General features: G+C 52.9%; 1 protein-coding gene across 1 annotated transcript in view; it reads left to right on the top strand.

The window, feature by feature from the left end:
• Positions 1-24,912, top strand: part of boc (BOC cell adhesion associated, oncogene regulated) — a 44,270-nt gene that overhangs the window by 11,901 nt on the left and 7,457 nt on the right. Inside the window, exons 2-7 of the mRNA XM_088921249.1 lie at positions 8,332-8,497; positions 15,229-15,507; positions 20,677-20,823; positions 21,496-21,639; positions 22,063-22,356; positions 23,723-24,004. Coding sequence (XP_088777375.1) covers positions 8,386-8,497; positions 15,229-15,507; positions 20,677-20,823; positions 21,496-21,639; positions 22,063-22,356; positions 23,723-24,004 — 1,258 coding nt within the window. The 5' untranslated portion in view covers positions 8,332-8,385. The remainder of the gene's footprint in view (positions 1-8,331; positions 8,498-15,228; positions 15,508-20,676; positions 20,824-21,495; positions 21,640-22,062; positions 22,357-23,722; positions 24,005-24,912) is intronic.

Here is a 24,912-nt window from a genome sequence, read left to right on the forward strand (position 1 = left end):
AAGAGTCGCATCTTGCCATAATAAACTGGGATCAATACAAGGTTTTTTTTTTAAATTGGTGCACAAGTTCCTGCTCATTTTGTTTTGTTCATGGGCTTGTCTGTCTCAGTCCGGATGGCTGCGAGGGGATGGGAGAGCTGTGGCGCTCCAGGCGGGATGTCCTCGCTGCCTGACGGGGCTCTGGGCTGGTCAGCGTGGCTGCGATCTGCGATTCCTGGAGCGCTCCTGGGCTCCAGGCTGGGAATGTCTGTGTGAAATTACCCCCTGTGAAAAGAGGAAAGAAATTCCTTCAGAGCAATTCCCCCTCCCCCGGCTCACGGTTGCATGTCCACACTTCCCTGTATAAACTGTGATTAAAGAAAAGAAAGCTGAGCTCTTCCCTTCGAAAGGAGTGTGACAAAGGTGCCATTGTGGGCTCTTCCCTGCCCTCTCCTTCACCATGGAGTGCTTGTCTGATGTGTGCTGGCCTCTTCCCAGGTCTGTGTCCCTCGCTGGGCTTGTGCTGTGGTCCGTGCTCTGGCCTCGTAACACGATCACACACGCTCGGTGCAGACAGGGAAAGGGAGCTGTTTTCTTTAGTCGGTTGTTTTCTTCTCGTTTGGGAGAGAAGCAGCGTGGAGTATAGGGAGGATAGGGTTGCGGACTTGTAACTGGAAGGTTGTGGGTTCACATCCCAAATGAGCCACTGCTGTTGTAGCCTTGAGCAAGGTGCTTTAGCTTAGTGCCCAGCTGTATGTGTGGGCATTAATGTAAGTCATCTTGGATGAAACCATCAGCCAAATAAATTAGAGTACCCAGCTGCTAGATATGTGCCCATGGTAGATCAGTCATAACGCAACATTTTCAGAAGGCGCTGTTGGTGTGACTAATTATCAGGAGGGATGGTTTTGGCAATACTGCTGTATTTTGGAGCATAACTTTATTTGAATGGGGTCTGGATAATTAGGCCATATTCTCCTGTGTTTTCTGTCAGCTTGTTTTTCAGCAGTTCAAAGAATTTTTAAAAACAAAATCCCCGACTTGAGGCTTGGGTGTTGTTTTCTAAAAAGAATTGGACCCTTTGTGCTCAGAAACGTCGCTGTAGTGTTTGGGATTAATTCCAGCACAGAAAGGTAGAGTGTGCTTGAACCCATGAGATGTCTGTCTGTCAATATCCTGTGTAGAACAGAGGCTTTTACCAGCAGCAATATTGTCTGAGAAATGGAAGCAGTATAATATCTGTCACCTTCTTGAAGTCACATGTAAACTGTCCTGTAGAGTCCTTTTTAATGCCTTCATTCCTCGCTTATTAAACTGATGCCAGGTGTTTTTGGAACACACTGATTGAAATTCTTGATGTACAAAAAGTGAACCCGTAAGCCCTATCAGGCAGTTTTGATGCAGCATTATGGTGTTCATACTGACTGAGGTCTTTTCTGCTTTCATTGCAGTTCATTCCCCCCTAATTGCCCGTTTAAGCGGAAAAAAAAACAGTGGAAAGACTTTCAAGGCATTAGTGAGGAATGGGTTACATGTTAACATGACACAGGTGCGTGTTAGAGTAGTTATGGGCTTTAGAGCTCTGAGGACACATAATTTGTTCCCACAGCATAGATATTTGCCAGTAGCTCCGAGAAGTCCGCCTCTGAGCTCTGCATTTCTTTGTGCGGGAGCAGTTTAGCCCAGAATGAGCAGCCTGTTACTCTCATGCCATCACGGGGAATTTCTGTTTCTGTGCCAGGGTGGTTAGGCCATGCTTTCACTTCCTGGTGCTGCACTCTTACCAGTGTTTAAGACGGGGATCAGGTTTTGTAAGGAGTGAGAAATACCGGTCATTCAGAAGCTGCGGCTCCTGGTCCCGGGAAACCGAGGTGTGTAGCGCCTTTCCCTAACTTCTGTATGGGAGGGACATGGGCGCCAAGCAGGCGATGGGCCCCCACAGAGAGGTGAGCGAGCTCCGCTGCGGTCCCAAGAACAGCGAAGCGCTCTGGAGCCCATCCAGTTCCGAAAACCAGGTGGAGAAGCACCTCCTTTCCGAAGCGCGCGTTCGCAGTCAGCGGAAAGTGCAGACCAGCGTCGGGGGGCCAAAGTGTTCAGCGCGAGCGTGCTCCGTCTCTGATCTCTGGAGGTTCTGCTGCAAATTACAGCACAAGGAAAATAAACAGTGAGTGTGCGGAAAAAATCAAGTTCAGCACCCTCACACACACACGCGCACACACACACACACACACACACACACACACACACACTTTGTGACTGTTGAAACTGTCCCGTCCCTATTCTCAGCTTTGCATTTTTTCTCTTCTGTTTTGTTCTGGTGTTTTTTTTTTTGGCCTCTTGTTTTAGTGACTTTCAGCTGGTCCAACAGCCCGTGAAATTATATGATTCGCAGTATACATACTGGATGACTGACAGCTTGCAGCGTTTCATTTAGTAAAGTACCTACACTTAGAGCAAGAGCAAAATTAGCACTGTGTCATTAGGCCTGGCCCCATGGTGTGTTAATGTAGAGGAACACCACTCGAGCGCCTGATCCCCAGTTTCGCAGTGGAACTCCTGTGGCAAGGGGCTTGACATGGAAGGTCCCATCACTGCTTTCTGTCGGTCCCCTTATTGCCTCATACACCCATGCAGTGCCTTTCCAGGCACTGGTGTTCGGTCTGCTTTGTGCTGTCATAGAGGATGGAGGTGAAGGTGTTGGCGCACAGGTTGAACGGTGGCGAGCTGTCGAACCCGGGCCCGGCCAAACCCAAAGGGGGCTGGTATGGCCCGGACCGGGGTGGGGGGTGTCTCGGGGTACGGGGCGTGGCACTCGCTCTTGGGCTGGTGGCCTAGGTCCCGACATGCGGATAAAAAGCACGAGAGCAGCGGCCGATGCGGTCTCCGCAGGCCTGGAAGGCTGCCCCCTGTGGGGCGGAGGCTCGATCTGCGTGTAGGAAGGCTGACCTGATGGGGAAAGTCGTCACAATGTTCCCGAGCCCCAGAATGTGGCTTTGGCTTATTTGACATGAATGGTTTTCTTTGCAGGTGTTTTAACAGCAATGGGAGCTGCAGTCTGTTTCGTTTTTATGGCAGTTTTTTTGAGCGGGTGTTTTTTTTTTTAAAAACCTCTTTTAAAGACCTAGACAGCGGAGGGGGAAGGCGAAGTTCTCGGGGCCGTGTGCGTCGTAGAAAATGGCCGCCATCGTTTGGGACGCAGCCGAAGGTGTGGCCTGGCTGAAGTTGGGTGTGAAGACGTCCTGCGCTGTACCGGTCGGGGCTTTGCAGCAGTTACCACGGAGCAAAGCTCTCAACCGCACCTCAGCCTTTTCTGGGGAGCCTTGACCAATTTAACCTGGTTTCACAAACTCCCTTCGCTCAGCGCAGCAAGGACACGCTGTGGGTAGGCCTTCTGCTTCCAGGACTTGAGCCCTTTTTAAGGATGTATGATGGTTTGCCGAACTTTATACCCCCCCCCCCCCCCACACACACACACAGACACACACACACACACACTCACACACTCACACACCACCCTCCTCCTTTGCTATTGAGCCGCACCCATCAACTCTTATGCTGGCTCTTCAGAAAAACTGCTCTCTTTTAAAAAAAACAACCCCCTGGGGTAATTGTCCCTCCACCGGCTCACTGCATTACAATGAATATCGACTCTATTAAGCTGCGTTCTGCCTGTTAGTGTCGCCAGGGGCAACCGGGCTCCCGTATGAGAGCTATGCAGCTGGTTATTGTAGGCCCCGGGCCTTCGCTGGCAGTTGAACTCCGCACTCCTCACACTTGACACCGGCTCTGTTTATCTAGAGAGAGGGGGGCCGGTGTGTGCGTGGAGGGGGGTGTGTGTCTGTGTAATGAGTGTAAAAGGGAAAGAGTAGGGGGTGCGGATTGGGGGTTTGTAGGGGGAAGGGGGGAGGGGTGCCTCTCCATGAATATTCAGCAGATAATACCTCCCCCATCCCCCAAACTCCCCGGTGCCCTCCCTCGCCCAAAGCAGATGGAATGTTAAATGACAAAAAAAACAATTTCCATGGGGAGAGCGGTCGTATTTATCCAATTACCAGGGTTGTCAAAATGAATTTATCCGGCCGGCGCGCGGAACAATGCGGAGTGTAACCTGCTGGGGGAGCGCGGCTCGCTGACGTCTCCTCTCCGCGGGTCGGCGGCGGTCTGTGGGCTCCCCTGGCCGTGGCCACTCCGCTGCCCAGATTAGCTCGCTCTTTTATCTCCCCCTCGCTTTCTTTTCCTTCCTTTCTTTCTGCTTTCTGTCCCCTCGAGGGAGAGCGACGAGGTTCTGCAGGGGGGGAGCCGGTGCCGATCATGTGCGTGATCTCTGCTTAAGGTGGGAAACCCACGTGACAGCCAGCAGCTACCTGAGTTAATGTCTGCCCCCTGCGTTTGTCATGATCCCCGAAATGGGAAGGGGTTAGGTTCAGTGACAGCCACTGCAATGTATGTGTTGGTGCAAGCTCGAATGCATCTTCTGTATCAATTCGTATTGTAGCTGTGTAAAGGCTTCTTGCATGTGCACTGCCCTGTCCCTCCCAGAGGATCTCAAAGCGCTTAACGTACAGGAGGGAGCCCACTTCATCAGCCGCGCTCTCTCCGTGAGCGTGCCACACCGCAGGTCGGCAGAGCGGTGAGGAATTGCTTCGCCGGCTGAGTGAAGAGGGAGGCCAGATTGTTGAGGCGCAGAGGGGAATCAGAGTTAATGGCACAACAGTGCCAGGGCGTCTTTAATGACCAAGGAGTCAGGTCCTTGGATTTACATCTCATCTGTAGCACAGCGCCTCCTATGGCAGAGTGTCCCTGGCCTCGTACGGCGGTGTTGGTTTGGACATCCTGGAAGAGCGCCACCTTGTCTTGTTTTTCCCTTGAGTGCTCCCATCCCAGTGCTGGCCAGTCCCAGCCTCGCTATACAGGCTATGTGCTGATCACTCTGCTGCTGGCTTGTCGATTAGCTGTTTATACAGTTCTCAGGAGTAGTTGGCAGACTGTATTGTTGGGCTTGGATTACCCAGTGAACACGGAGCACAGAGCTGATGCATCTGGAAGAATAAAACCCAGAATGTGTATTTAATATGCTGGTTGTGTGTGCCTGTCTTGAATTGCAGTATTATTCAGTGCTTCGCTCTATTACGGAGATCTGCGTCTGTTTCTGTCTCGGTCTGTTTTAAGACGTGCATGAAGTCCAGATTGTAGCAAAAGGTTCTGAACTGTTGGCTTCAGATCCGAGATGGCCTCAGACTGTTCCTGAAATTCTTGTTCCAGGAAAGCACTTGTTTCTCTTGTCAACCCAGTAGTTAAAACATTTAGCTCAAGACGCATAAACTGAATTGAGTTTTGGGGGAACGATGTGGGGATAAGAATCTGACTGATAACGATAATAACGGACTCAGGTTATCTGCCAAATAGTTCCTAGAAGCAGAACTACCAAAAATACACTCAAGTATGTCGTTTTCTGTGCCGAAGCTTCCCATGCAGTGTTTTAAGTTTAAGGATTTCATCATGACCTCAGTGTGATTGCACATATCCCACAGTGCAATTTACACTTTCGTCTTTTGCAGTAGTGCCTATAGTCAGCCTTTCATGCCAGCATCTGCATCAGGCCCTGCGCAGCGATCAAGTTTCAAGCGATCAACTGCGTCTGCAGTTTTGCTGGCTCTGTGGGACCTGCAGGTCTAGAGTGCTTGTTTTCATGTGCCAGGGGTTTTACTTGTACAGGTGGAGCAAATTTGAGCAAAACCAGTTTGTCCGTTGTCTGCCAGAAATGGAGCTCGTATCCTGTCCAGGGCAGTTCTGCCTACTACCTCCTCCAGTTTCCACCTGGACAGGAACTGGAAATGGGGAGTCACAGACACTCCTGCAGCAGAGCCCTTGCTGGAGGCTGGGTTTCATGAGCTTTTATAAAGGGCAGATGTTCACAATGATCACATCATGACATGAGCTCTTTTTTCTTTCCCCTTGTAGATGTGTGTGGTTTTTAAGTCCTACCCTCTCCTCCTGATGAAAACCAGCAGGATTCTGAATAATATGTGTTTCCGAGAGCATTTGAAAGAAATTTCAATTCTCCCAAAGAAAGAAAGAAAGTGTTTTTTGTGTTTTCCGCCCCTTTTTGAAGATCTTCTACCAGTATCCTTTCCAGTGATCTAGGAAAAAGTGTCATTGTGTTTTTTGGTCGGTTTGTTAGAAGCAGATTGATTCCTGATAGAACAGAGCACAGTGGCTTGTTACCATGTGTGAAGACTCTTCTCTGCTCTTCTTTGCTGCAACAGGTGCTACAATGGTAGTAAAAGCCAGGGTCAAAGGTCAAAGTGCGGAACCTTCCTGGTATCTTCTCAGCTGTGTGAAGAACACGCAGGCCTCACCCCCTATAAAATGGCAGTGGAAGAGCCATTTAAACATGATCCCGAAACAGATTAGTGAGCCTCATCTAAGGATGCTTTATGATTGGAGTCTTTTCTTCCCACTTATTTCTCCTGTGTGATTATTTCTCACTTACTGTATGTCTCCTATGTTAAGGTTTCTTCTCTCCGCAGAGTTGTTGTGATATTTGCTTCCATTGTTTCAAACAATCTCTTAATAGGCCATTAGTAGGCCAGAACAACCCGTCTGGCAGGCTTCCAGCTCGAGGTGTCATCTCGGCTCCTTAAGTTAGAGAACGTGTCTTTTGGCGATGTTGGTGGTACTAGGTGAGCTCCTGCTCTTTTTCTGTAGTGCTGTGCCGCGTGGCTTTTCCATTCCCATTTTTCCTGGCGCAGTTGGTATTTGCAGGTGGGAGCTGCTGAGGTAGTCGTGATCCACACACACAGTGTAGCTTCTGTTTGCAAAAAGACCGTTTTCTGCGCTGAATAAACAGCGAAAGGCTGCCCGTGTTTGAATTGGTTGGGACCTCTGATGGCCCCGCGTCTTGTACCACCCTTATTAATTATCCCGTGCGAATGTCAGGAAGGAGGGGGAGCCTGGGAGGAGGTTGAAGCAGATCTTGATTTGCTGGCAGTGTGGGACCCACAGACCACCCTCCTTATCCTGACAGGAAGTTGTTAGTTTAACCTGACAGGAAAGAATTCGGAAAACTTGGCAGAGAGCTGCTTTTCCTGCATTAACTGTTAATAGACTGAGTGCTGTGCGTCCAGGAAAAAGCACCCGGTTCAGGGAAGGGCACTGATGGCAGCGCCCGCGGCCTCCCCCTGGCAGCGTCTCCGCTGCTCTGGAAAGTCGAGTGTCCGCGGCTCCCGGAGCTCGGCAGCCTGGGGGTGGCCCAGCGCAGATGACCTACTGCAACAAAGGCCCCTGTCTACCTCGCGGACACCGTTCCCCTGCGTAGGATAAAAACAAAACTAACTTTCTGAGCTCTAGAATAGCAGTTGCAGCTGCTGCTGTGTGGGTAGGAGTCTGTGCTGGTCAGTGAGGTGCTCTGAATCAAAAGCAGTGTGGTCATTCGGTGCGCCGGTTCTTTGGGTTTCGGAGCAGCTCAGGAGCATCTCGTCTCTGATTTCCAGGAGCAGTGTGACATGCGTGACAGCGTCTGCACTCCTTCAGGCCCTTTTGTGTGTTCCTGGCTTGGCGAGAGACTTCTCTGCGGAATGTACTTAATTTGAAATCGGGGGAGGGAGGGAGAGGGGGGGGGCCACGGTTCTTGCCGGATTCTGTTCCAATTCTCCATTTCCTCCCGGAGCCAGCCTCTCGGGTGTCGGGCTCAGGCTCCGGCCTGTCGGGGCGCGAGGAATGCGAGAGGCCGGGAGCCAGAGGGGGGGAGAATGCAGGCTCTGTTCCCTCCGTCGCCCAGCCTACCTGAAAGCAGTGACCCCGCCGGCGGGCTGCCCCGCTCTACCTGTATCGGTTACATCTGCGCCGTGCCCGAGAGGGGCCGGGGGGTAGGGGGCTTTCACGCTGGATGGTCTTGGGGAGGGGGGGGTCAGTTACCTCATGCAGGTGCAGCCCTGGGACTGAGGCCCCTCAGAGGCACAGCCGTGAAAAGACTCCCCATGCATAGGGGTAGCGCCCTTGGCTGCATTTTTGCTCTCCAGATAAAAGCTTTCAGCCATTTCTTTCATGCATGTGCTTTCCGGAGGAAGGGAGGCTTGTGGGACTTTTCTCTTGTTCCCTTGTTCCCATAAAGCAGGAGGCCGGCACAGTCCTCTCGGTACTAGCTGGGTCTTTATGGGACTTGTAGGGGGCTGTTTGCTCATGTGGTCTCCCGTTTAAAGCGAACCAAGGTCGCCGACAGGTTCTTTGGGTTGAAAGACGTTGTCCTCTCTGTCAGTACTATCAGTCAGTCTGTCAGTCTGTAGTTGGCTATAAGAAGACGCCTTCTCTTCCATGCTAACCTCTCCTCCCTCGGTCTCTCCCCCCCGACAGTGAGCGCCCCCAGTGGTTGGTTTATGGAAGAGCACTCCTCGCCATCTGTGCCGGATGATGACAGACGCGATTCCGTCGGACTGGAGGAGAATGGCGCTGCAGAGGACGGGCTCCCTGGTGGTTGTCCTGCTGCTGGCGGCTGCACGCGGCCAGCCCTCGACCAGCGGTGAGTAGGTGGTCCGAGCTGTGGCCCAGGTGGGCACGTGCCCGGTCTGACCTTTGACCTGGCTGGGCACCTTCTTGAAATCAAGAGCCTGTGAGGCCAGACCGGTCGTCATCCATCAACTAGTCCTTCAAAATAAATAAGCGAAGGTTAGATCCATGCTGTAGAGTAGAAAGAAAGACATAACGCAATGATTTGACGGTTGAGCCATCGCTAGTAATAGTTTTGCACACTTTTTTCGGACGTAAAATAAACTCAACAGCTGAAACGTTGGACTAAAGGAACGCGACTTTTCAACTTTTACTTGTTCCCCAGAAGCCAGCGCACGCTGACGCAGCTCTTGAAAATAAGCGCCGTTTGTTTCCCACAAGCAGAAGTTTTTTAAGCCCTAGAAAGGCAGTGTTCCACATTTCTCGCAAGCTCTTTTTCATCGATATTTGTGAGTTCCGATTGAAGGCTCGTGGCCTGTTAAACTCCAGGGGGTGGCCTGTAATCTGGGAGATGTGGGCTGAAGAGTGTTGCTACCCACTGCAGCCTTGGCTGAAAAATCTCTCCCTGCTCCTACAAGAATACTCTCAGTACTCCGTACATCCTCACAGCTTGTGTGCTGGTCAGACCTTTCCATTTCACTACATGCTGGGTTTGGGATGTACTCCAGGCCAATGTGTTTTGGTCTCAAGTTTTCTGTCCAAGGCCGGAGATTCAATGTTTGTTTTCCCGTCCGGCGTTCTGCTGTGTGCTGCCTCTGTGCTCGTCAGACTGACAGCACAGCGACATCACCAGTCCATGTCTGAAATCTTCTAGTGATGGAAAAGGGGTCTTTAGACACTAGGCAAGATCATGCCTGTCTATATGCCGATACCGAAGGCAGCAGTTTAAGATTTACCAAGAACAAAAGAAAGGTTACGAATGAGATGAGGCCCTTAATAAAATTTTAATGCCTTCTTGACACGTATATTTAAGATTGCTTCACATGTAAGCCATGAAAGTACTCTATAATAAATGATTGAAGTAGCAATAGGTAAAATAATTGAAGAGGTGATTGTCTTCCCAACCTCCACAGTCCATACTAGGTTGGGATTGGTTAGGGGGATTTTTTTGGGGTCCACTGACTCCTGGAGCATGGAGGATCCCGACAACTGGCTGAGTGTTTATTCCAAATCCCCCCCCCCCAGTGGACATCCTGGAAAAGGAAATCCCCAAACTCCTCAGACTCAGATGTGTAATTAACTGGAATTTTTATTGCAATCACAGTGGTAATAATAACTCAGCATGAACGCAATGTCCCTTATAAACGCTGGTATTCCGCAGTCGAACGCAGGGCACAACAGCCATGTTAATGTTTGGCATCTGAGTCTGCCAAACCAGTACCTCCAGCAAAGACATTACCGCTGTTTCAGTCTATAGAAAGAGCTACTATTTGGGCAAAATTATCCAGAGCACAGTAACCCAAGGTGTTGAGGGGTTTGTGGGAATCTGCTTGCCTCTTTGTTAGTGTTTTCAGTTTTAGTAACACTCTGCCCCCCTGCAGTTAGGATGTGTTTGTGTACGCAGCTCCTTGCTTGTGGAAGCTGGGGCTGGAGACGTGTACTGCAGTGTGTCACTTGGAGCCGCGGGAGCAGGCGGCATTCTGGTTAGGAAAATATACAGCCTGGAGTTCAGGTCACGACCTTCTCCGCAGCCATTGTTCAGCAAGTCTCCCCTTCAGCTCCGAGCAGGAGAACTGTGGCCCGGACAACTGGCCGGAGAGCGGAAGACCGATGGAGACGAGGGGATGCTGTCCCACAATCCCTGCTGTTTGTCTCCCAACCTTCCAGACACTAATCTGGTTTCCCCAGAGCCGGGAAAGCTCTCAGTTAGACAACCCGGCTCGGATGAATGAGAGAGTCTGAGAAGTCAGTGCGTAGGAGTTTGTACAGAAGTGATGACGCTCAGCAAGACCCGGATTTTGTTTAAGTTATTTTATTTCAAAATGGGTGGTACTTCCGTCTTTTACTTGGCCGTTCTGCGATCTCATTTTGTAAAATAATCTGCAGCCTCACCGTTTTGATTACTCTGCTTTCTTTCAGTCTGCGTTTTCTGGGCTCTGTGTTGTTTATGGTGTGTTGAAAGTGCCTTTGATTACATAGAGACCCATCATGTGCCTGTGCTGCCTGAGTGAGCTCTTTCCAGCTACAGTATACTTGATTGTCAGAGTCACCACAATACAAAAATGACTGGTAACAGTGGAGACAGCATTTCCTGCATGGCTGACCAAAACAAAAATCGCACTGCCAGATGGTAAAAGCTGTGATTACAGAATGATTTAAGTGTGCATAGTAAAAGGAATTGTAATCCAAAATACAGGAGCACTTCTTTAGCAAATAAAACTCTATGAAAACGAAAGTGCTGCCAAGCAGATCTGCACCAAAATTTTTGAATAAGGAAGTATTTAGTGGGACTTTAGTGGGACTAAAATCTTTAAAGTGCATTATTAACTCTTGAGAGTAAAATGACAATTTCTAAAAACTCTTAGTTTGTGGGTAGCTGTGGTGTGACGTGTGTGATGCAGGCGGAGAGCTGTAGTCATGGTGTGAGAGAGCTGTAGGCGCAGTGTGACTGTGGGCGGAGAGCTGTAGTCCTGGTGTGAGAGAGCTGTAGTCCTGGTGTGAGAGAGCTGTAGGCGCGGTGTGGCTGCGGGCGGAGAGCTGTAGTCCTGGTGTGAGAGAGCTGTAGGCGCGGTGTAGCTGTGGGCGGAGAGCTGTAGTCCTGGTGTGAGAGAGCTGTAGGCGGTGTGTGGCTGCGGGCGGAGAGCTGTAGTCCTGGTGTGAGAGAGCTGTAGTCCTGGTGTGAGAGAGCTGTAGTCCTGGTGTGAGAGAGCTGTAGGCGCGGTGTGACTGCGGGCGGAGAGCTGTAGTCCTGGTGTGAGAGAGCTGTAGTCCTGGTGTGAGAGAGCTGTAGGCGCGGTGTGACTGCGGGCGGAGAGCTGTAGTCCTGGTGTGAGAGAGCTGTAGTCCTGGTGTGAGAGAGCTGTAGGCGCGGTGTGGCTGCAGGTGGAGAGCTGTAGTCCTGGTGTGAGAGAGCTGTAGGCGCGGTGTGGCTGCGGGTGGAGAGCTGTAGTCCTGGTGTGAGAGAGCTGTAGTCCTGGTGTGAGAGAGCTGTAGGCGCGGTGTGACTGCGGGCGGAGAGCTGTAGTCCTGGTGTGAGAGAGCTGTAGGCGCGGTGTAGCTGTGGGCGGAGAGCTGTAGTCCTGGTGTGAGAGAGCTGTAGGCGGTGTGTGGCTGCGGGCGGAGAGCTGTAGTCCTGGTGTGAGAGAGCTGTAGTCCTGGTGTGAGAGAGCTGTAGGCGCGGTGTGGCTGCGGGCGGAGAGCTGTAGTCCTGGTGTGAGAGAGCTGTAGTCCTGGTGTGAGAGAGCTGTAGGCACGGTGTGACTGCGGGCGGAGAACTGTAGTCCTGGTGTGAGAGAGCTGTAGTCCTGGTGTGAGAGAGCTGTAGGCGCGGTGTGGCTGTGGGCGGAGAGCTGTAGTCCTGGTGTGAGAGAGCTGTAGGCGGTGTGTGGCTGCGGGCGGAGAGCTGTAGTCCTGGTGTGAGAGAGCTGTAGTCCTGGTGTGAGAGAGCTGTATTCCTGGTGTGAGAGAGCTGTAGGCACGGTGTGGCTGCGGGCGGAGAGCTGTAGTCCTGGTGTGAGAGAGCTGTAGGCGCGGTGTGGCTGCGGGCGGAGAGCTGTAGTCCTGGTGTGAGAGAGCTGTAGTCCTGGTGTGAGAGAGCTGTAGGCGCGGTGTGACTGCGGGCGGAGAGGTGTAGTCCTGGTGTGAGAGAGCTGTAGTCCTGGTGTGAGAGAGCTGTAGGCACAGTGTGGCTGCGGGCGGAGAGCTATAGTCATGGTGTGAGAGAGCTGTAGGCGCGGTGTGGCTGCGGGCGGAGAGCTGTAGTCCTGGTGTGAGAGAGCTGTAGGCGCGGTGTGACTGCGGGCGGAGAGCTGTAGTCCTGGTGTGAGAGAGCTGTAGGCGCGGTGTGGCTGCGGGCGGAGAGCTGTAGTCCTGGTGTGAGAGAGCTGTAGTCCTGGTGTGAGAGAGCTGTAGGCGCGGTGTGGCTGTGGGCGGAGAGCTGTAGTCCTGGTGTGAGAGAGCTGTAGTCCTGGTGTGAGAGAGCTGTAGTCCTGGTGTGAGAGAGCTGTAGTCATGGTGTGAGAGAGCTGTAGGCGCGGTGTGGCTGCGGGCGGAGAGCTGTAGTCCTGGTGTGAGAGAGCTGTAGTCCTGGTGTGAGAGAGCTGTAGGCGCGGTGTGGCTGCGGGCGGAGAGCTGTAGTCCTGGTGTGAGAGAGCTGTAGTCCTGGTGTGAGAGAGCTGTAGGCGCGGTGTGACTGCGGGCGGAGAGCTGTAGTCCTGGTGTGAGAGAGCTGTAGTCCTGGTGTGAGAGAGCTGTAGGCGCGGTGTGGCTGCGGGCGGAGAGCTGTAGTCCTGGTGTGAGAGAGCTGTAGTCCTGGTGTGAGAGAGCTGTAGTCCTGGTGTGGCTGCGGGCGGAGAGCTGTAGTCCTGGTGTGAGAGAGCTGTAGTCCTGGTGTGAGAGAGCTGTAGGCGCGGTGTGACTGCGGGTGGAGAGCTGTAGTCCTGGTGTGAGAGAGCTGTAGTCCTGGTGTGAGAGAGCTGTAGGCGCGGTGTGACTGCGGGCGGAGAGCTGTAGTCCTGGTGTGAGAGAGCTGTAGGCGCGGTGTAGCTGTGGGCGGAGAGCTGTAGTCCTGGTGTGAGAGAGCTGTAGTCCTGGTGTGAGAGAGCTGTAGGCGCGGTGTGGCTGCGGGCGGAGAGCAGTAGTCATGGTGTGAGAGAGCTGTAGGCGCGGTGTGACTGTGGGCGGAGAGCTGTAGTCCTGGTGTGAGAGAGCTGTAGGCGCGGTGTAGCTGTGGGCGGAGAGCTGTAGTCCTGGTGTGAGAGAGCTGTAGTCCTGGTGTGAGAGAGCTGTAGGCGCAATGTGACTGTGGGCGGAGAGCTGTAGTCCTGGTGTGAGAGAGCTGTAGTCCTGGTGTGAGAGAGCTGTAGGCGCAATGTGACTGTGGGCGGAGAGCTGTAGTCCTGGTGTGAGAGAGCTGTAGTCCTGGTGTGAGAGAGCTGTAGGCGCGGTGTGGCTGCGGGCGGAGAGCTGTAGTCCTGGTGTGAGAGAGCTGTAGTCCTGGTGTGAGAGAGCTGTAGGCGCGGTGTGACTGCGGGCGGAGAGCTGTAGTCCTGGTGTGAGAGAGCTGTAGGCGCGGTGTGACGGCGGGCGGAGAGCTGTAGTCCTGGTGTGAGAGAGCTGTAGGCACGGTGTGGCTGCGGGCGGAGAGCTGTAGTCATGGTGTGAGAGAGCTGTAGGCGCGGTGTGGCTGCGGGCGGAGAGCTGTAGGCGCGGTGTGGCTGCGGGCGGAGAGCTGTAGTCCTGGTGTGAGAGAGCTGTAGTCCTGGTGTGAGAGAGCTGTAGGCGCGGTGTGGCTGCGGGCGGAGAGCTGTAGTCCTGGTGTGAGAGAGCTGTAGTCCTGGTGTGAGAGAGCTGTAGGCGCGGTGTGACTGCGGGCGGAGAGCTGTAGTCCTGGTGTGAGAGAGCTGTAGTCCTGGTGTGAGAGAGCTGTAGGCGCGGTGTGGCTGCGGGCGGAGAGCTGTAGTCCTGGTGTGAGAGAGCTGTAGTCCTGGTGTGAGAGAGCTGTAGGCGCGGTGTGGCTGCGGGCGGAGAGCTGTAGTCCTGGTGTGAGAGAGCTGTAGTCTTGGTGTGAGAGAGCTGTAGGCGCGGTGTGACTGTGGGCGGAGAGCTGTAGTCATGGTGTGAGAGAGCTGTAGTCCTGGTGTGAGAGAGCTGTAGGCGCGGTGTGACTGCGGGCGGAGAGCTGTAGTCCTGGTGTGAGAGAGCTGTAGTCATGGTGTGAGAGAGCTGTAGGCGCAGTGTGACTGTGGGCGGAGAGCTGTAGTCCTGGTGTGAGAGAGCTGTAGTCCTGGTGTGAGAGAGCTGTAGGCGCGGTGTGACTGCGGGCGGAGAGCTGTAGTCCTGGTGTGAGAGAGCTGTAGTCATGGTGTGAGAGAGCTGTAGGCGCAGTGTGACTGTGGGCGGAGAGCTGTAGTCCTGGTGTGAGAGAGCTGTAGTCCTGGTGTGAGAGAGCTGTAGGCGCGGTGTGGCTGCGGGCGGAGAGCTGTAGTCCTGGTGTGAGAGAGCTGTATTCCTGGTGTGAGAGAGCTGTAGTCCTGGTGTGGCTGCGGGCGGAGAGCTGTAGTCCTGGTGTGAGAGAGCTGTAGGCGCGGTGTGACTGCGGGCGGAGAGCTGTAGTCCTGGTGTGAGAGAGCTGTAGGCGCGGTGTGGCTGCGGGCGGAGAGCTGTAGTCCTGGTGTGAGAGAGCTGTAGTCCTGGTATGAGAGAGCTGTCGGCGCGGTGTGGCTGCGGGCGGAGAGCTGTAGTCCTGGTGTGAGAGAGCTGTAGGCACGGTGTGACTGCGGGCGGAGAGCTGTAGTCCTGGTGTGAGAGAGCTGTAGTCCTGGTGTGAGAGAGCTGTAGGCGCGGTGTGACTGCGGGCGGAGAGCTGTAGTCCTGGTGTGAGAGAGCTGTAGTCCTGGTGTGAGAGAGCTGTAGTCCTGGTGTGAGAGAGCTGTAGGCGCGGTGTGACTGCGGGCGGAGAGCTGTAGTCCTGGTGTGAGAGAGCTGTAGTCCTGGTGTGAGAGAGCTGTCGGCGCGGTGTGGCTGCGGGCGGAGAGCTGTAGCTGCGGAGTGACATGGTTGACACTGTCTCTGTTTGTTTTCCAGATGACATACCCAGGTTCACAGTGCAGCCCTCCTCAGTGGTGCAAAAGATGGGGGGCAGGGTCACCCTGTTGTGCAGCGTGGAGCCCCTAACAGCCAATGTCAGCTGGCACCTGAATGGGCAGGAGCTGGGCGAGGGCAACGCCAGTCTGGGGGTACTGGTGCAGCCCGACTCCCTCATCATCCCGTCCCTCAACAACCTCACCGTCGGGCGCTACCAGTGCATCGCTACGACCGCCGCGGGAGCCCGCGCCAGCGTCCCCGCCAACGTCACTGCAGCAAGTACGTCCACGCTTGGCTCCTAATATGGAATAAATTAGGAATAAATCCCTAATACGAGAAATTGTATATGGCTAATAAAGCGATCTTACCTTTAGATTAATGCATGTATAGTTTTGTTGGTGCCTTGAGCTCCTGGGTCCTGAGTTCCCATGTGTGAGCCCTGCAATGGACTGGCACCCCATTCAGGAAGTAGAGTTGCCTGAACCCAGGGCTTCTGGGATAGGCTTTGCACTGCTATGATTCTTAACAGAAATTCGCTTCTTTCAGATATTCGAGGGCAGCTCTGTTGGTTCAATTTAAATGTCTCAGCATTTATAGGGTAGCTTTTTAAGAAATGCAGAGATGCGTCTTCCAGCTATCTGGAAATAGTGTTTGGCAGGAAATGAATTGGGGAAAAAATGACTTCATTTTATGGGCTGTTCATGGCCCTGTTGCTCAAGGTTTTGTTTCCTGATTAAACAAGATCAGTAACTCAGTGCAAGCATGTTTGCATTGCCGTGGCTACTCCAGTGTCTCTAGTGCCCCTGCCGGTGAGCCGAGAGGCAAGGTCAGCAGTTTGAGCTTGATAACGTGACTGGAGCAAAACCATTACAGATCGTTCCCATTTTGCTTAGACTAACATGGCTCCACACTTCTTCTGCGTGCCGGCTTTTTCTCTCCAGACTTGGCAAAGGACGGCCGTGTGCATGAAAAAGCCAAATGAAGTATGCTGGCCCATGTCTATAAGGACATATAAATAATCAGAGCCTGCACAACAAAAACTGGGAATCGAGGTTATTGCACCACCCACCTGGAAAAAGGACATTTATCTGTGAGGCAGGGGCTCGTCACTGGATTAGTGATGAGAAAAGAAGAGCTGAGCGCTGTGGGGGTAGTCTGGGCCCCCTCCCCAGGGCGCCAGGTCTGGAAAGTGAGGCAGGGGGCAGCTCTGGGATCCGTCATTTGGATTCCCACCTCTGAGGACCAGAGCCGGGGCCTCCTGCATGGATTGAGTTACTCCCAGGGCCTTCCAGCCTCTCAGAAGGGCCGAAAGAATTGAAGAAAGAGGGTCGTTCAGACCGCGCGGCAGGGAGGGCACGGGGAGCCGCGGGTATTTATACAAATGGTTATCATTTCTTCTGCAGAAAGGAATTGTTTTTCTTCGATGGCCGAGCGTGGCGGAGTGGGGAGTGCTAAGGCAACAGGGTGAAAAGAATGGCGTTGGGCGTTTGGAACGGGTTTCTCAGTTTGTTCTGCCCCCCAAGAAAAAATAAATCGCTGAGAAACAGTATATTGCAGTTTAGCCACTGGCACGCCGCCACCTCCCCCCCCTTGCTGTTACTGTAAAGGTCAGTGGAGAAGACGACAAGCGGTAAAAGAGGGCATGAAAACTGTGGAATGGGAGTTTGGAGATTAAGAATGCCCGACCGAGCTATTCTGTTTCGGGTAGCAAAGCGAGCGTGGCGTGACTCTGAGCCTCCTGTCAGCAGCTTGGCATGGAAGCAGGAGACCAAGCAAAGTGGCCGGGCCACTCTCCCTTGACACCAGACAGATGAGAGAGGCGAGCCGCGGGGCATGGCGGGAGATCAAGCTAATGAACTCTCTGAATTGTCTAGTCAGGCCTGAAACCTGCCAGCTGGGAGGGGGGGGGGGGAATGCCTTTCTTCAAGGCTGGTTTAGACAGGCAGCTCATCTCCCTCTCTGCCCGGCAGACGTGAAGTCAGTGGCGCTCACGGGCCTGGTGAGACGCCTTACTGCTGACTTCACACTTTATCCAAACACGCGTTCCCGGCACGTCGGCTCAGACCCGCGCTGCCAGCCGTTTCTGAGCAGGGGGCTCTCCCCGTCTGTAGAGCAGAACCTGCGGGCTCCACAGGCATTTCGGACTGGCCGACAGTGACACTGCCTGAACTTCAGATCGTCTGGCAAGATTAAGAACCGTCTTAAAAACTCTTGCCGGTTGTGGTTGTGGACAGTTACGTGAACGCTCAGACGGCTTTTGTGCTTGGATTAATTATTACGGAAATATCGTTAATGCGCGGGCATTGCATTGCTCAAGCACGGTGCGGCTGTCCACTGTTCCCGACCAGTCGAAGACGCTGGTGTGTATGTTATAGCTGAGCATTTTAGCTGCATGCTTTTAATAATCGTATCCAAATGGTTTTTGAGAGACTAGTTAAAATTTATCGTGCAGCCATCGCCCAAGTCTGAAATATGATTTTCCCTCCCTCCTGGGGAGAGGCCCAGCGCCTGCATTAAATCCTGAAGTCATGGAAATGCAATTCCTGCTCTGGTTGTCATTGAGGATTAATGATATTTATGAAATAGTTCAGCTTCTTTTTTTAACGTCTGGCTGGCAAAGGTTTCTTAAAAAGTCTTAAGGTTTAGCGATCATTAATCACTTTTATGACTTGCAGAGGGACAGGCGAGTGAGAGATGCTGGTGTGTGTCGATGTGGGGGGAGCCGGTGGGAGTGGGGGGTCGTGGGGGGGGGGGTCTTGGGGGAGCTGCCTTCAAAAGGATTTGAGCAGAGCGTTTTAAATAACCCACCAACATCAGCCTTCCTTTGGGAGTCGGTTCAGAGAAATTCTTTCAAAGTTAGATACCTCTCTTTGTTCACCGCTCAACTTGGACTGGGATTTAAAAGAATAAAATCCAATGTTTTCTGGGGGGGAAAAAAAGACGTTCAAATTGAAATACGACTTCAGAATACTCAAGGACATCTTTGTATCTCCAGGCACTTTGAATAACGTCAAAACCCACTGAGGTTATGCGCTGCTGTGATTTAATCTATGGTTCTTGATTTAATTTGTCTGTGTTTACGTGAGCAGCCTGTCTCAGGTCTGATTTTCTGCAGTTACTGGAGCTTTTTTCAGGAGTTACTGAATTTTAATTTCACAGTGTTAAAGGAGGGAAAAAGTTAGCTTTGCTCATCATGTTTTAACACCAACAAACATAATGTAAAACAAGCGGTTGGAAATACGAAATAATTTGCCAAGTAATTTTAACACAAATGTATTTTAAGTATCCTTCTTGGTGTTTGTGTGTGATCTTAGATCTTAGGCAACAGCAAAGTATAATAATGTGTTGTCTGTTTACCAAACACTGTACTGCAAGAAGCGGAATCTGGCAGCAGACATCTCTAACATCCGTCTCCGTTCGAGCTCCATAATTCACTTTTTCTGTTTTTCTCTCATATTTGAGTGTACATAACAAGAACCGCTTTCTTACTGGAATTTTTCATAGGCACCTAAGAAAGGTCACAAACGAGGGGAGACCATTAAAGCCAGTATAGCACGTTTTGGTCATTAGTAATTATTCTGAGGGTCTCATCTGAACGTTTCTGGAAAGAAGCCCAGGATTTCGGCTTCAACAGCACGAGCGGGTAGCTTGTTCCCTGAAGCGCCTCGTGAAAAACCCCCTGTGCTCGGTTTAAAATGCACTTCCTCGTCCTTTCCACTCTCACTAGTGTCCTGGGCTTCGGGTTTCTCTCTTCGTTCCCAGCCTTTCCGCTGGGCTGACTTTGTCAACCCTTTTTGAGGATTTTGAGTCCTTGGATCAGGGGCCCTTATAATCTTCTCTGCTGAAGACTAAACTAAACAGGCTCGGTTCCTGATTTCCTGCCAGTGTCGGACATTCCTTTAAACCCGGGACTGCGTCTTCAATCACACTTCAAGAGGCCATCAGTGTTATAATATGGCTGTGACTGTCCCAGTGCCTGCAGAGGGTGGGGGGTGCGTTTTGGGAGCGGGAGAGGGTGAAAGGTGTAGCTGCAGGGATCTGGCGGGGGAGACTGTGAAAACAAGGGCGAAATGGTTTCTGCAAGAGCAAGCAGTATGCAGGCGCTGTCTCGTCTCCCCTGTGAAACCCGACCCTGTCGAAAGAGGTAAGCCAGCATCCTGAGTTTCTCACTTCTCCTGGCTTGGGACGAGCCGACCCGCAGAGCCCTCCAGCCCCCACGTCTTGTCTGTCAGTGGGAGGAGGCAGGAATGCAGGCAGGACAGAGTACCTGTCACTGCCGACCGGAGGAGTGCGCTGCCTGTTTGACAGAGAGCAGAAAAGGCAGCCGTTCGTCTGGAGAAAGAGTCAGCCTTTCAGGGCAGTGGTTTTACATGCGCTGACAGGAGAGTGAGCATTAAAAAAGTGCCCGTCAGTCACAGGGGGAGAAACCCTGCTTGATCGAAAGGAATCCCAACAGCACTTGAGTTTCAGAAACGTCTTGAAGCTTCTAGGCCTAAGACATGCAAACTTTTGAACTGGTCTGCAGATGTGTTTTCTCATTCAGGACACAGTGTTGGTGTGTAGTTTATTAACAGGCAATCATGCAGTGTGCCTAATCTGTTTCTGTGACTAATCAAGTTCTGTTCAAAATTACCTTGATTCTTGTTGATGGATCCTCAAGCGTCCAAGAAACTGATTAATTACAAACGAGTCCCCAGTGTGCTCTGGTATGTTCATCAGGGAACATTGAAGTGATACAAGACGGCGATTCGCATGTACTGAACATAAAAATAATTCCAGGATCTCTGGGAAGGCAGTAGTCTGCAAAAGGGAGCTGGCACAGACTGCATTTTTTTTTCCAAATCATGCAGGCCTTTCTTGTCTCCTGTAATTGCCCCTTTGAGTGTGCCTCTCCCCCCCCCACACAGTTCCACCCCTCTGGGGTTCAGAGGCTGGTTTAGCCTCTCCCCACCCAGGCCCTGTTGGTTACCCTGGCGTGATGGCTGATGTCTGACGGTGCTGGTCCTCACTCTGTGCCCACATGTCGGAGCCTCCCTACTGACTGGTGTTCCTTTCCCCAAAAACAGGGGAGAGCTACACTGTCTCCCCAACCCCCCCTCCCTTAAGGTCAAGAGGGCGACACTGCCTCGCTGGTTTCTCTGGGGACAAAGATCTCGTTTGTTTGGTTAACTTCAGATGGTAAAAAATGTGGATGTCCTTTCGTTTTAAGGGACGGCACAAAAGTCCTTTTAACAGGTGTTAAGACGAGCCTTATGCGCCAGAGAGCCAGTCATGGCTTTCCCAGCATGTAACACGTTAGAAGGCATTGGCTTAATTCATTCCCTGGACTGCTGCTGTAGGCGTACGCCTGTTCGATGGGGGCGATCGGGGCGCTCAGACCTGGCGAGGCGCTCTCGCTGGGCAGCGCCCAGACCAGGTCCGAGCGTCACTCCCCGTGTCTCTGCGCAGAGCTGCGGGACTTCGAGCCCGACGACCAGCAGGAGATCGAGGTGGACGAGGGGAACACGGCGGTCATCGAGTGCCACCTCCCCGAGAGCCAGCCCAAGGCCCAGGTCCGCTACAGCGTCAAGCAGGAGTGGCTGGAGACCTCGAAAGGTGAGGCCCCGATCTGCTGCCGGCGGACTCCGGCCGCTCGCGCCCTCCTCCCCCGCCTCTCGCTCGCCGGCTCCCAAAGCTTTAAACGGCTGGGAGGCGGAGGAGATGGGCCGCGTGTTTTGGCATACTCTCCTGGGTGAGAGCTGCTGATGAAATTAATCTCCTTGGCCGTGTGAGCCCTCGAGGCCCCTCCTAAGGACTGCCTGGTGGTCTGCAGCCGTTCCCGGCAGCGAGTCCACACTGCACCGCTCGCTGTGTGGTCAGGCTGCTCCGCCACGCCAGCTATCTGGGTAATCTGGAAGACTCTCGCGGCAGATAAGGGAGTTATTCAGAGAATTCCGAAACTCAGAAACTTGTTTATCGTCTGGAGGTTCACTCCTTCGTTACAGAAGGGCCGCTTCAGTTTATTGCAGCTCGATGGCGCTGTGCTTTGAGGGGGCAAAAAAAGCAGTCATCACCGTTATGCAATTATAAATTCATTGTCTTCTCATTGAGTTTGGATTTTTGCAATTCTTAAGAAAAAAGAGCTCTAATCCTCAGTGCCTTTTAAAAAAAAAAAAAAGCTTGCCAAGACCAAATTTAACTCCTACCAGTTTACCAGCTTAGCTATTGCTCTGATGTCGACGCCCCAGTGCACGAGGAAGTGACGAGAGTGCCCCCTGTCTTCTCCAGGAAATTACCTGATCATGCCGTCTGGGAACCTGCAGATCGTCAACGCCACCCAGGAGGACGAGGGCACGTACAAGTGCGCGGCCTACAACCCCGTGACACAGGAAGTGAAAACCTCTTCCTCCACAGACCGGCTGCGGATCAGACGTAAGCAGAGGCTTGGGGAAGGCTCTCCCTGCCCGCGCCCAGGAGCTCCTGGCTCCACTAGGCCCGGTGTGAAGGCAGCAAAGCAGCTGCTGTCACGCGCTGCATGCTATTCTGTACTTCCAGGGCGCTTGACATAGATTTAGAGGCAGCTCTGTCATTGGGGTCACATGTTTGATGTGGTACAGTGAAGCCAACATGGAGGAAAAGAACAATGACAACAATATGGTCCATGCTTCTAATCCACATATGTTCTGGATACAGTACTGTTAATTACTGTATGATTTGTGTTAAGCTCCTTGAGAACACTGTGTGTAAGAATGAAGTTGCTTGATATATGGACGTCACATCGCAGGCCTGCTCCACAGAGCCCTGCTCTCCCTCTCTGTGCTCGGCAGTAACTCTCCCCCTCTCTCTTCTCTGAAGGCGCGAGCGCGGAGGCGGCGCGGATCATCTACCCTCCCGGCTCGCGGTCCATCATCGTGACCAAGGGGCAGCGCCTGGTGCTGGAGTGCGTGGCCAGCGGCATTCCTCCCCCGCAGGTCACCTGGGCCAAGGACGGGGCCGACCTGCGGCCCCACAACAAGACGCGCTTCCTGCTGAGCAACCTGCTGATCGACGCCACCAGCGAGGCCGACTCGGGGACGTATGTCTGCCAGGCGGACAACGGCATGGGCCCGCTGGGCACCGCCTCCATCGTGTACAGCGTGCAGGTGCTGGGTACGTACCGCTGCTCTGCGCCGCCGAGAGAAACGAGAACAGCGGGAAGGTCGTCCGGTGTTTAGCAGCTTATTGGTCAGGGATCTCCTCTCCAGCTGGCGCTTGGAGGCAGTCAGGGTATCGGCTTCAACGGCATGGCGGGGTTGCTTGTTCCACGCTCCCACCACCCGCTGTGTAAAGAAGTGCTTCCTAAAGATCTTGCAAAGGGGGGAATTTTCTCCCCCATAGCAAGCCTTGCTTGGCGACTTCCACCGCCTGCTGACAGACTGTCCTGGGTGTTCTTCAGATCTTGTGTCAACGAGAAAGAATGTAGCCTCTGGGTTTCATTGAGTGAAACACTGGGGGAAAAAAACAAATTAAAAACAAAATTAATATGAGGCTTTGTGTCTGGAAATAAAAACCGAATACCAATAGCTTTTGTTTTTAATAAAGTTTTCGCTTGTCTCAGGTTCTGGGCAGCTGTTATTAATATCCTAACAGATTGCTCCTGGTCTAACCAGCATTTTTCTGCATTGAAACCGATTCAGATTCAGCCAACCATCAACTTCATTGGGCGCATCACGTTAGTTTGTTCTGTAAATAAGAGAAATGACTGGCATGTTATTGTAGAGTCAGCGTTGAGCTGTTTCTGTTTAGTGTGCACTGTGTAAGGAAACACCGTTGGCGTTCGGGGTTATAAAAGCTACAGACTCTTAATGTGGAAACTCCAGAGTTCTTTATGTTCGACTTTCCCATCGTTGCAACCTCGCACCATCACACCAGCCCTTGGTTTCACTCCGAGCGCTTATCACGCCTCTGAAAAGGGCCTCGCCGTCCTCGGCGGGCTAGACCGCCGCTCTTCCGGAATCTTCCGGGATCCGGCACAGAGCCTCGCGCCTGGAAGTGGCGCTGGGCCTTGGTGGGTTGCTCCTATCCAGCCCGTATACCGGGACTTGAGAGGCTGTGAAAACCGCGGCTGTGCCTGTGAAGGGCTGCTGCTGCTGCTAAGCTGCCCGAGTTGGACAGCGGGATGGTTTGTGTTTGGGAGGCCGAGCCACTGCGGACGATGGGTAGATAGAGCCCCGTCAGTCGACTGAAATGCGTTCTGTTGCTTTGTTCTTTGCGATCGGTGGTTGGTGAGGCGTTTTCCCGAATCCCGAACAGAATGGAACTGCGAGGACACGCAGTGCCGTGATCTGGGGTTCGGGGTGTGTTTTCCGGTGTGTCTGTGGGTTTTCCGGAGTTTTTTGGGGGGTCAGGGGGGTGTTTTCTGGGGTGTTGGGGAGGGGCTCATCTCCTTGCCGGCGCGGTCGAGCCGTGCCCGAGGGGCTCGTCTCTGTGCGGGGTGATGCACTGTCCTCATGCGGCGCCCTGCGCTACCCTGCAGAGCCACCGGAGGTCAGCGTGGAGCTGCAGCAGCCGCCGCAGCAGCTGGTGCCCTGGGGGGAGACCGTGCGCTTCAGCTGCAGCGCCCGCGGGAACCCGCCGCCCTCCGTGGTGTGGCTGCACAACGCCCGGCCCCTCGCCCCGACTCCGCGCCACCGCCTGTCCGCCCGCGTGCTGCGCGTTCTCAGCGTGGGGCCGCAGGACGAGGGCATCTACCAGTGCATGGCGGAGAACGGGGTGGGCAGCTCGCAGGCTGCGGCCCGCCTCATCACCGTGCCGAACGGTCAGTACCCCCTCACTAACATCCTGTTTTATCAATTGTATAATTGTTAGCCTAATTATGCTATGAGGTCATAACTGGTCCAGATCGGCTTTCTGACAGCCCTTCATTTAGCCAAATGCCCTGAGAAGCTGGTCTTCCACCACGGAAGAAGTAAACCTTCTTCGCCTCAGATCCCGCCCGGTCAGAAAGTGCACGTGGTGTGAAGGCAGCGTAGCTCCCGCCTCTCTTTAGAAGACCACGAGAGAGGTTCCGGCCGTGTCTTGAAAGATGGGTGGGGCATTATCATCGCCATGGCTGGGTAGCTCGTTCTAGAGTCCCACCTGTCTTTGCGATTCCCCTGCCTCTCTCGTGATTGAGTCAAGTGTGGAACTGCGTTAGAGGGGAAAAAAAATCCCTGTTTCCGCCACACTGTTCGGCAGCCTCAGTGAATCTGCCTGGACCACCGGGGTTGTATTTCTGAGTTCTTGTTTTTTGGAAGATGTCCAGTTAATTCGAGCCGGTGGCTGGTAACGCCGATAAGTTTTTAATTTTTCTGCGACCGTCTTTTAAGGTGAGGTGGTGGCTCTGAGGCTGTGCAACCTGGGGCGTGTTTAAAGTGCACAATTCCTGTGCGAGCTCCAGGCGGACCGCGAGGCTCCGGCTGAGGCAGTACTGTGTGGGAGCTGGCAGCTCTGGAATTTCTGACAGGAAAATAGAAGCCAGATGAGACGGCTTAGACAGCAGTGAACTCGGCTGCTGAAACGCTCAGCTGGATTCGTTTTCCAAAACTTAATTTCCCAAGATTCATCTTGAAGCTTGAGACAGCCAATTTTTGTAAAATTGTTTATTTCCAGAATGGTGCAGTAATTACAGGAGTCAGTCTTCAAGTATCAACGTAGAGTATCATTGTCCCCACTTCCAAATCAAAA

Source organism: Atractosteus spatula, chromosome 7 (assembly GCF_055471065.1).
Source record: "Atractosteus spatula isolate fAtrSpa1 chromosome 7, fAtrSpa1.hap1, whole genome shotgun sequence".
Taxonomy (NCBI): Eukaryota; Metazoa; Chordata; class Actinopteri; order Semionotiformes; family Lepisosteidae; genus Atractosteus; species Atractosteus spatula.